The sequence below is a fragment of the Apium graveolens genome, chromosome 9, assembly GCF_009905375.1.
Source record: "Apium graveolens cultivar Ventura chromosome 9, ASM990537v1, whole genome shotgun sequence".
In the NCBI taxonomy this organism is placed as follows: Eukaryota; Viridiplantae; Streptophyta; class Magnoliopsida; order Apiales; family Apiaceae; genus Apium; species Apium graveolens.
In genome coordinates, this window is record NC_133655.1 from 150,156,510 (window position 1) to 150,167,808 (window position 11,299).

General features: G+C 32.5%; 3 protein-coding genes across 3 annotated transcripts; 1 reads left to right on the forward strand and 2 right to left on the reverse strand.

The window, feature by feature from the left end:
* Positions 1–201: 201 nt before the first annotated feature.
* LOC141684706 (putative F-box protein PP2-B12) lies at positions 202–1,936 on the reverse strand. The gene is made up of 3 exons (XM_074489789.1): positions 1,546–1,936; positions 1,152–1,270; positions 202–1,064 (listed from the first exon to the last, which is right to left on the reverse strand). The coding sequence occupies exons 1-3, from the start codon at positions 1,864–1,866 to the stop codon at positions 563–565; spliced, it is 942 nt and encodes a 313-aa protein (XP_074345890.1). The 5' UTR covers positions 1,867–1,936; the 3' UTR covers positions 202–562.
* A 3,687-nt stretch (positions 1,937–5,623) lies between these two features.
* Positions 5,624–8,288, forward strand: LOC141683108 (putative serine/threonine-protein kinase PBL25). The gene is made up of 5 exons (XM_074487803.1): positions 5,624–6,097; positions 6,253–6,434; positions 6,589–6,778; positions 6,857–7,248; positions 7,348–8,288. Exons 1-5 carry the CDS (start codon positions 5,986–5,988, stop codon positions 8,047–8,049), a joined length of 1,578 nt encoding a protein of 525 aa, XP_074343904.1. The 5' UTR covers positions 5,624–5,985; the 3' UTR covers positions 8,050–8,288.
* A 1,762-nt stretch (positions 8,289–10,050) lies between these two features.
* LOC141685658 (uncharacterized) lies at positions 10,051–10,542 on the reverse strand. The gene has a single exon (XM_074490750.1). The coding sequence runs from the start codon at positions 10,540–10,542 to the stop codon at positions 10,051–10,053; it is 492 nt and encodes a 163-aa protein (XP_074346851.1).
* Between the last annotated feature and the right edge of the window lie 757 nt (positions 10,543–11,299).

An 11,299-nucleotide genomic window follows, 5' to 3' on the forward strand; every position in this document is an offset into this window, starting at 1 on the left:
TATTTTACTTGCAGAACATATATGGACTCCGAGGACTCCAATTAAAAGGTGGACTCCATAGAACTTTACTCTATATTCTATATAATATACCCTCAAATATATTACTATCAAATTTTTTTATTACATATTTTATGAGATCTTATGATTGAATAATAGAGAAAACATTTATCAATTTTTTCAATATCTTAACAAAAACAAATTCATACATATTAATTTATTGGTACATCGATACATTATACATCAAGTAAATCTTCAAGAGGGAAACCGTAGAAAATATTACAAACTTTGGGACTTAAAGTAGACATTACACTAGAAGGTGACCAGGAACTTGGGAAAACTTGGAAACCAGTAGTACAGAACAACAAACGAAAACAAACAACGGAGCACTAGTACTCGTGATGGTTTTGGGTGGATGGAAGAGGGAAAACGGTGAGCAGGGCTGCCATCAACCCTACTAACCTAGTAGTTTCATTTGCAACACTTATCTAGCTTCTGTAACCAAAGCCAGATACCTTTATTATAATACAGTACTTATGGATTTGCCACAACCATGTCATCTGAGCTAGTTACCGCTTTTTGCTCGGATTTCAATACCTTGAATAACCAGACCACTCTTCCAGTGTCCACCTTTAATTTCCATCATACTGATCTCTAGTTCTCTGTTCTCCCCTTCCTTGTGGAAGTATTGTGCCAACTCGATTTCCAGCCAACCGTCTTTTCTAGCCTTTGGATATCGACGATCAACATCTACAGGAAATGGGATTTGGGGTCGTGGTTGGTTGGCAGCTCTGGTGCTATGAAGCAAAGTTAACCTCCTAGGTACTCTCACATAATTTGCTTGCAGTCCACCTTCAGGGTCCAAAAACACGGTGCGCTTCATACTTTCTTCCCCACACAGTCCAACCGAAATTTCTACAGGTTGGTGTTCAAACCCGTACACTACTACTGCTGGCTTGTATACAAGATATGTGGTGTAATCAGTATCGGGAGACAACAAAGTAGTGTTTATCTTCCCACGTATCTCAAGCCAACAAACACTTATTAGCTCAATCGCCTTACCAAACCTGATATAGAACATTACAAGATGAGAATTTATATCAACACTCTTAGATCTTTAATTTTTTTTTTAAAAAAGGAGTTAATATGTCCACCTTGATTCCTTATCAGAAGTCCACCTCCAGTACCTAGGGGTGTCACTCCACACAATAGCGAGTTCCCTGGCAGCTATCATAAAACATTTTTTCCCAGTCCACTTGTCCAAAGAAAAGGTCTGTAAAAATAACTTTTAAGGGAAGTAAATAAATTTGCATGACATATTCAACAAAGAATTCAGGGGTCTGCTTAATTACAATCACAAACAAGCGGAGATGTCAAAAACAGGGACAACTCATCCATCTAGTACAAATATATATACCAGTACAACATATGCAGAACTCGAACAAGGAAACCTTCCACAAATAATTATATGGGAGGCAAGGCAAAAACTTTAATTTATTGAATCCCGGAAAAGTAATGAGAAAAAAGAAACAATAAAAAAGAGGTTACCATAGTGCCATCATCAATGAGCAAAGGATGATCAGAAAGAAAAAGATAGAGTTTCTTCTTGGGAGAGGAAGCAAGAAGTTGATGAATGGTTTGAAGAGCAGCAGGAACAGCCCTGGAAATGAGTTGGCCGTAATCAGAAGGGAGAAATCTCTCCCAAACAGCATTAGAATCAGCAATGGAACGAAAACTTGGAGCCACCAGTGTGAACCTGCAAGCATCCAGAGGTGTTGTATGAGCCACCGTATCAGCTACACATCCTTCAGGTAACATGTCGAAATAATCAATCTTGTTACCACTTCCTTGTGATACTTGGCTAGCCATCTTTCTCCTTAGGGGTATTTATTTAAGTATTTATATAAATATCTTTTTTTACTTCTCAGGGTGCGGATAGTTTGGGGGAAGATAGCAATGTATTTATAGTGAAACTATAGGAGGTATCATAAGGAGAGTTGCACTTGCACCTCTTTATTTAAAACGGGTTAAAATGATTATTTGGTCACGGTAGTCATTAGTAACTTATAACTGAGTCATCCAATTAAAAAGGCTTTCAGTCAAATCATGAAATATTTTAAAACTTACAAATTCATTCTGTTAAATTTCCTAAGAGAAAAATGATGTGGCATACTTTTAAGTTCATTTCAATTTTCAATCAGATCATTAACTTCATCTCAATTTTCAATTAAATCTTTAAATTTATCTCAATTTTCAATTAGGTTATCAACTAAATTTGGTTTTAAAATATATTAAAATTAAGGCTTTTTTTATTATTAAGTCCCATTTTAAAAACCCATTTACAAATTTATCTCATCTATAATATAATTTATAAATATATCCCATTTTTAATTTTTTTGACTTTTTTAACTTAATCATATATATGTATATTATTGGGGACATATTTATAATTGCTAACTAAAACGAGACACATTTATAAAGTAACATATTAATATGAGATATATTATACAAATTCCCTAAGTTTAAAATTGAACATACTCATTTATTTCATATACTTAAAAAAATATCACAATTTTCAGTTTAATTAATTTTTCCACTGAATGGTTGCACTACACTTTAATTAAATTTAAATTCGTGTGTACCATTTCAATCCATATACTTATAATCGATACAAGTGAACAAATATTTAGATAACATGTTTTTCCCAATAATTTTGTATCCTCTATTAATAGTATTAATGTTTTCTGTGTAATTAAAATATAAATAAATTTAGAAGTGATAAAACATTCAAAATATCTTATTTCTAAATTTAGTTTTTCTGATAGTTATAATTGATATCAGTTATGAATTTGAACAAATTCGTTTGTTATATTTTCAATATTCAATTTTTTTCCAGTAAGTAACCTAATCGAAAATTAACACATAGTTCAGTGATGAATTTGAAAATTTAAAGATGATATTACAAAATTTAACGGTCTTGGTTAAAGGTCTAACACATTTTTAACGGCGGTGCAACAAGTATTCTGAACTTCAGCATTGTGATTGCAAGTTAATTACAAGTTAATGATGCGATTTATAGATTTTTTAACTTGGTGACTTACTTGCAAGTTACTAGTGATACAGTGACCAAATAGCCATTTTACCCATTTAAAATGTTAGCAATCAATAAGACCCTTTTCATTCTTTTTCTCGTGGAAAATGTTTGGCCTCTTCAATTTTATATATAATGAAATGTGGTGTGTTTTAATTACAATGTACCATAAATTCAATTATTTTAAATTATAAAACCTGAATTTATATATTAGTAGGAAGCTCAAAAATTATAAATGAAAAGATAATTTTTTAAAAATGTTTGAAAACACTAAAAATATTGATGTAACTTTTTATCTCGAATACTAAAATTTTAAGTTAAAAATAAAAAGATATGCTCACATGTATACATATATTAAGTATTTGATATGCATATACAGAAATGTACCCCAAATTTATCAGATAGAGGAAAAGGTTAACATTAAAGATTAATTGGATACTATTATAAGAATAATACTTATCTAAAAAATTTGACAATGTAATTTTTTTATTCTTTCTCTTTTAAACAAAAAATAAATAAATGTACATTTCAATGGACATATGGGTATTTATCTATTTTTTTAAATAATAATACATTTATGTTAGAATGATGATAAATATTTATTTTCAACATTTAATATAATAGGTAACTTATTTCATATGAAAAGTTTGAATATCAAAGATAAAGATTTAATTATTTTAAAAAAAAATTTAGGGCATTAACATTAAAAAGAGCAGTCGGTATGCAAAAACAACATGTAAATTTTTTAAAAAAAATTTAGGCCATTAACATTAAAAAGAACATATCTATTTAGCAAAAAAAAACATATCTATTTGTTGGTATGCAAAAACAACAGATAAACAGACAAAGCTAGAGTCTCGAGAAAAGTATGCTCAGAAACAAGAGTTGTCACGTGAGTTTTGCTCTATCAAACTATCAGATAAGTATCAACTATACATCAGTAACACCTAGTGTCGACGTAGTCACCAAAATGTATAGTTAGGGTTAGACAGGACACATATCAATGATCGTGGCCAATTTTTATTTAAACTCCATATTTTTATTATTTTTTTTTTGCAATTTTTTAAAAGTAGTGTAATTTTAGGTTTATTTTACTATAATTTTATTTTAAATTTGTGATTTATATATTCTATTTTGTCATAATTATTAGTTTAATGTTGGTATTGTTATCACTGTTGTATTATCTAATAAAATTCTTTTAATATGTGAATGTTTAGATAAATATATAAAAACAGAAGATATAATTTAAACTGAATTATAGCATTAAAAAGTTAAGTTAGTTTAGTTTAGGGAACAATGCAATAAATTAAACAAATACTATCACGAAGCTTAAAATGTGTGATTTTAAACATTAAGTTTATTTAATTTTAACAATACTTAGTTCAAATGATACCAAATATTGTTACCAAATTACTGATGTGTGTAGGGTGTATACTATAGAATGATTTAATTGATGGTGTGAGTGAACCAGTGTATTTTCATTTAATAAATAAATATCTAGAAAATGTGCTATTTTGTAATTATTTTGAAAATAATTTGGAACCCTCATATTATCCTTAAACATAATAGCAAATCTAATGAAATGTGTCAAGAGGGTGCAACATAATGTGACATAACTTATTTGACACTCTTTTGGAGTTGTAAGTATCATTGGGTGTCTAATGAGTTGGAATGGGGAGCCAACTATTGGTCTCTTATAAAAAAATTGGTAAAAAAAATGATATGTGATATGACACTCTTGATGTCTTTCTTGAAGATACTGCAAAGTAGGATGTCAAATTTATTTGTGTTTTCAATAGTGTATAAATCATTATTTTTCTATTATATTTTTATTATGCATTTTTTATTGATTTAGTGAAGTTGATCATGGGTTGCCAATTATTTTAGTATTTTTTAAAAGAAGTGTGCTAAAAATGATATTGAGATAATTTAAAATATAATATTTTTTGATAAAGTGGTAAGTTGTCACTCTTTGGACTGCCAACTATTGGAAGTATTCTAAGAGCATCTGTAATGCCAAAACTTGAAAACTAATAGTTTTTTTTATTATATTTTCTTTTTATGTCAAATTTAGTAATTTTTATCTCCAATAATTAGTAACTTTTCAAGTTGCCTAAATAATCTCCACATTTGATAAATAAATCAATATAATACAACAAAAGAAGGTATAATATATACAAATTTAGTATAAAAATGTATTTCAGCTATTTATCAAAAGTTGACAATTTTTCTTGTTACCCTTTGAGCACTCTTGTCTTCCCAACAGGAAGGCACCCAAAACTCTGTCACATAGATGCTAGCGCCTTGCTGCACCCTTGCAAGCACCCCTACAATAGACGCTCGAAGGAGAGATGGACACAGCTAACCTAAACTGAGGGAGGGAGGGTACTTTGTCATGGCATGGGTCAGCTAGATGACGCAAATAGAATGTCCCATATATCTCTCTCTCTCCCTTGTATTTCGGTGTTTGATAGTAAACTCTCAACCACAAGAAATAAACCTTGTCCTTGTGCTTTTGTCCCCCCATCATCCCCATAATGATAAATTATTATCAGGCTGCAGGCTAAGCTGGTAGAGCTTCTTTCCGGTTAGGGTCCTTCGAATTCCTTGAAGGGCCCTCATCCGACTTGTAACTTTGATGCATTCAGCCTTCACCGAATGAATGAATATATTTACATGTTCAACCATTGACGTCTTGGAATATAATTTATACATTATCGTAGGTGGTATTATGGTATTGTAGTTTCCAAGCTTTCCCAACGTGTACATATATTCAGGCTCCTCTACTGCATACGGTGATCATACATTCATCATTAGGAGGGAACAGAAAAACTAACCAAAAATATATACATTAAATTTTTGCAGCTAGGGGCCGGGAAAGACACAAGGTTTTGAAAATGAGTTGTTTTCCATGTTTTTCGAGTGAGAAACCAAATCCTTTTAGAATCAATGACCTTCCTGTAATTCAAGCTGCACCCAGACCTGCATTACCATCGTCATTACCTGCAGGTATATACATTGAATTGTTTGGCATATATTAATTAGTGAATTAATAGATTTATGTTGTATTTTCTAGCACTTCTTTATTTGTTTGGCATGGTGAATTTATATGAATTACTTGTCATTCACATGTAACATGTCAATTTTACTTTTTACGGTACTAGATAAACCAAAATCATCTAATGGTGAAGGAACAAGTCAAGAAGTTGATGTTAAAACTATTGCAGCAAAGACTTTTACATTCCGCGAGTTGGCAACTGCTACCAGAAATTTCAGACAAGAATGTCTCTTAGGTGATGGTGCTTTTGGAAAAAATTACAAGGGGATACTTAAGTCTTGTGGTCAGGTATGAATTATAACCACCACTTAATTCTCAGTTGTCATTAAATTTATATCTGCAAGTTCCTGGGATTGCATATTGTACATATCTAATGTCGGAAAAAATCAAGCCTAATAAAGATATTTGACAAGTTTATATATGGAGGACATCGTCTGAATAGGTAGTGGCTGTGAAGAGACTAGACAGAAATGGGATGCAAGGAAGCAAGGAGTTCCTTGTAGATGTTTTAATGTTGAGTCTTCTGAAACACAAAAATCTTCTAGATCTGGTTGGATATTGTGCTGATGGAGATCAGAGGCTTTTGGTGTATAATTACTTGCCATTGCGTTCCCTTGATTTTCATCTGTTCGGTATATACTGCTCTCTCATTACTAACTGATCATACATGTTATTTTTCTGCGTATATACTCATTTTCTTAAGATGCCAGATAATTTCCAAGATAAAGAGCCACTAGACTGGCCAACAAGAATAAAAATAGCTTCAGGAGTAGCTCAGGGTCTAGAATATCTACATGAGAAGGCCAATCCTCCCATTGTATACCGCGATATGAAAGCATCCAACATCTTGCTGGACGAGGGATACGAGGCAAGACTCAGTGATTTTGGTCTTGCTAAGTTTGCACAGTCAGCGAATCCGTGTTGTACACCTCCAAGGGTGATGAATACATACGGTTATTGTGCTCCAGAGTATACACGAACAGGGCAACTTACATCCAAGTCAGATGTATATAGTTTTGGAGTTGTTTTACTAGAACTCATCACAGGACGACGAGCCATGGATCCAAATCGACCATTTGACGAGCAAAACCTAGTTACCTGGGTATGATTCTGATTCTTTTTTTTTCTTTTTATATTTAACCTTGCTAAAGTATGTTTCATTCCAAAGATAATTAATATCGTGGTTGGTATGCTTGAACAGGCACAACCTATTTTCAGAGACGCTAAAAGATTTCCGGAGATGGCAGATCCACTTCTTAACGGCAATTATTCTATTAAAAGTTTAAATCAAGTTGTAGGGATTGCTGCTATGTGTCTTGAAGAGGAACCATCAGTCCGCCCATACATTACCGATGTTGTTGCTGCACTAAGTTTCCTTGAAATGACAACTAAAGATGAAAGCACTATTCCTAAACTTCCAGCTCCAATGCCATCACTGAAAGATGATGATCAATGTGATAAGGACGATAACGTATCTGATCACTCAAGTGAGTACAATTCCTTGGATCACAAGGATTATCATCAGGAAGAACATGACCAGAATGATGGTGAACATGAAACTGCCTATGAAAAAGAAAGTTACTCATTTGATGATCCTGATCATAATGATGATGACGAGGAGGAGGAGGACGAGGAGGAGGAAGAGGTGGGGAATGATGTTGAGGAGGAGGAGGAGAGCGATGATTTTGAAAAGAAGGGCGTTGAGGAGGAGGAGGAAGATAAATATAAATTTAGTGAAGATAATAAATATTGTGATAATGGGATTTCAGAAATGCATAACAAAAAATCATTGAAATTGCAACAAGAAAACTGCAGCACGGAGTCATCAGACGATGAAAGTATGTACTCATCAAGTACCAGAACCAGTAGAAGTAGCAGTATCAAGGAGGAACAACAGTTGTAAAAAAAGACAAATCACAAAAAAATGCGCCACTCGAAAGTGCACCACAAAGATTATGTTGCTTTAAGTTGGAGGCAGCTTGATAATGAAGAACCAAAGTAAACTGCCTACTGAATCTTGATGTCTAATTTGAACAACATCAGCAGAGGAGATCAAACCCACTGCAGTTTTGTTTTACAATTTAAGACTGTCTCTGGTAGCTGCATAATTTTTTTATGTATATGCGATTAAATTGATGTGTACTATTAACATCGTTAGAATAATATAAAATCCTAGAAAGAACCATTCTCTAGCACCTTAAGGTTTTAGAGTAACTGGTTCCTTGACATGGCATGAGAGCTCAGGATGGCTGAGGACTCTCATAATTTATGAGGGACTATAAGATCCTGAAAAGGGTCATTCTCTAATACCTTGAGGTTTTAGAGTAACCGGTTCCTTGACATACATGGTTTTGATTAAAAGACAGAGTGTCTTTTGGAAGCTGCTATGATTTGTCATGGCACCCTTTTGATTTTAATCTGCTGGATATCAATTGCGTTCCCGTAAAATCCAACCCTACGGTCTAGAAACCTTTTGCCACAAACCATCTTCATTTACAGAATTAATACGTTAAAAAACAGAAATAGCTATAAACTGTTATAAATAATATATATAAGAGAGATTGAGATCATCTTGTAATTCTCTATAATAAACAAAGTACAAAGAAGATTTATATAGACTAGTAAAATGGATGTTACAAGGAAAATGGTGAGTCAAAGATTGTTAAGAGTCATTTATTTAATACATGACACTCCTCCTTGGATGACTAATAAAAACACCGTATCTCGTTAAAAACTTACTAGGAAAAACCCTAGTGAAGGGAAAAGAGTACATGTGTTGAATGTGTAATAATGATCGTATTATATCTCCCCTCATTTTGACATGACTATGAATATAGATCTCGAAGTCTGCACATCCCGATCATGTGTACTAATTTCTCGAATAAAGTGGTAGGAAATGCATTTATGAAGAATTTTGCAGGATTCCTTTAATCATCATTCCTTTCATGTGATGCTGCCTCGTTTAAAAATTGTCTGCAACAATTAAATTCATAGCAAAAAAAAATCTCCTACTATAATTTATTCAATTTTTGATTCCCTGTCACTTTCCGCCTGCATAATTAGTTTAAAACTTTATAGAATAGGTTAGTGGAGATTGAATAAAATTATCATTTATCCTGGAGTAATTCTTCATAATATATACACCAAGAAACACTTTATCACATAATATAGCATGAATAATTTTATTATGAGGTGCAACTCAATTCAATATCAACTAGAAACACAGTCTAGTTTCCATCTGCTTTGACTAGAGACTTTAAGAGTTGTCCTTATAATACGGTATACATTTATAACATGTATTTTGTGAAATAATTTTATGTCGGACTACTGGTCCTAATCCCCTTTTTTATTTGAGGATGGTACGTTCTCGAGAATTTGTTGGACTGCTTCCGGCAGTTAATATCCTTCCGGGATAATCATTGTCAAGTGGGTCATATATAGAACTTAAATAAAATCACTCACATATGGTGAGATTATTTAACAATCAAGTAATCGTATCCACCACAAGATACAATATCTTTTTATAACCTATACATGGTCATCTACGATTATCTGAGATTTACATTCATAAATTTTGAAATTTCATTTTGTTTCACACAAATAACCATCTATATTCCACTAACTTGACACCTTTAGGTATGTGAACTGCAGTTTCAAAAAGAAAATTTCTCTATTTTAAGAGAAAAATGATTCGTAGTGAACACTATATGCACAACTTCAGGTGTGGAAGGACTACCAGTCCAAATAAATTTTCTTTATAATTGCCTCATTTCTATCCTTTATTCTTTGGCCAATTTCAGATTATGCTTCATGATCCTCATTATTATAAATAACCTCAAGTTCTATAAATATTATCGACGCCGATTCGATTAATGGTTCCACTTTATTCTGGACAGGTACAACTTCAATGACCTTTCATTCCACAGTGGTGACAAGCACTTTCACCCCTTTTATTCATCATATTTACTTTAGGCTTTTCCTCATTTTTCGTCCACTTTCTTTTAAAATTTGAGAATTTTTTATTATTATGACCTCGGCCATTTAAGAAACCACGACCACGAGCATATCCACGAGTACGCCCAAACTCACGCCCACACCCTCGTCCACGTCCAAATTGCTTACTTGGCCCAAGATCATTACTGGTCACAACATTCACTTCAGAGAATGGTGTTGAACCAGTTGGACGGGTTTGATGAATTTTTATCAATAGTTCATTATTTTGCTCAGCAAGAAGCAAGACTGATATAAGCTTAGAATATTTCTGAAACTTTCTTTCACGATACTGCTGCTGCAGGAGCATATTATTGGCGTGGAATGTGGAGTAAGTTTTCTCCAACATATCTTTATCAGTAATATTTTCACCACGTAATTTCAGGTGAGAAGTAATCTTAAACATTGCAGAGTTATGCTCGCTTACACTTTTAAAATCTTACAAGCCCAAGTGTAACTAATCATAGCGAGCCTTAGTGCTAAGATGGATTTCCGCATCCAAGATTCATGTCAAATAATTTTTTCCGGTGACATCAAGTGCATTGAACTCCAGTTTTGTAAGATTAGACATTTTTTATATTACTATAATAAACATAATATAATTAATCAATTATAATAAGCACAATCGTTGGAAGAGAGCTATTTTAAAAAAATCAGAAAAAATTCATGGCAATGAATTTCTGTTGTATCTCAAGTTGGTTCCCTTTTATGTGCATGATTCATTAACACTTTTATAATAATCACATTCGGTCAATATTTAAAATTCGCAAAGAAAACACATATGCATTATATTTAAAAACGCATGACAATATAACATGATGATAGTACATTGAATTCAATTTACTGGTACATTGAATGCAATCTACTGTATATGTAGCGTCTAGCATGTTGCACCCATTTTCACCTTTATAATTTAACTCACCCCACTCTAAAAAAATATAGTTTCCTAGTACATTAGAGCAAGGAAGGTGGGAACTATTAAAGCAAACAAGGATGAAACATATTGATCCAATATCTCAAATCAAATATCGTACAAAATGGCTAATTATGATAAAGCTTTATCAAAGAATACCAATTTACTCTATGAAGATGATTTTATCTGAAAACATATAAAACACGAATAATGTAGAAAATTATAGGGTCTTTCCAGAATGGTAAAACTC

Coding starts and splice junctions, on each gene's coding strand:
- LOC141685658 (XM_074490750.1), bottom strand. CDS start 10,542: ATGTTTAAGATTACTTCTCACCTGAAATTACGTGGTGAAAATATTACT.
- LOC141684706 (XM_074489789.1), bottom strand. CDS start 1,866: ATGGCTAGCCAAGTATCACAAGGAAGTGGTAACAAGATTGATTATTTC. Junction 1,271..1,545: donor TCATTGATGATGGCACTATG/GTAACCTCTTTT, acceptor TTATTTTTACAG/ACCTTTTCTTTGGACAAGTG. Junction 1,065..1,151: donor ACTTCTGATAAGGAATCAAG/GTGGACATATTA, acceptor GTTCTATATCAG/GTTTGGTAAGGCGATTGAGC.
- LOC141683108 (XM_074487803.1), top strand. CDS start 5,986: ATGAGTTGTTTTCCATGTTTTTCGAGTGAGAAACCAAATCCTTTTAGA. Junction 6,435..6,588: donor TACTTAAGTCTTGTGGTCAG/GTATGAATTATA, acceptor TCGTCTGAATAG/GTAGTGGCTGTGAAGAGACT. Junction 7,249..7,347: donor AGCAAAACCTAGTTACCTGG/GTATGATTCTGA, acceptor ATGCTTGAACAG/GCACAACCTATTTTCAGAGA.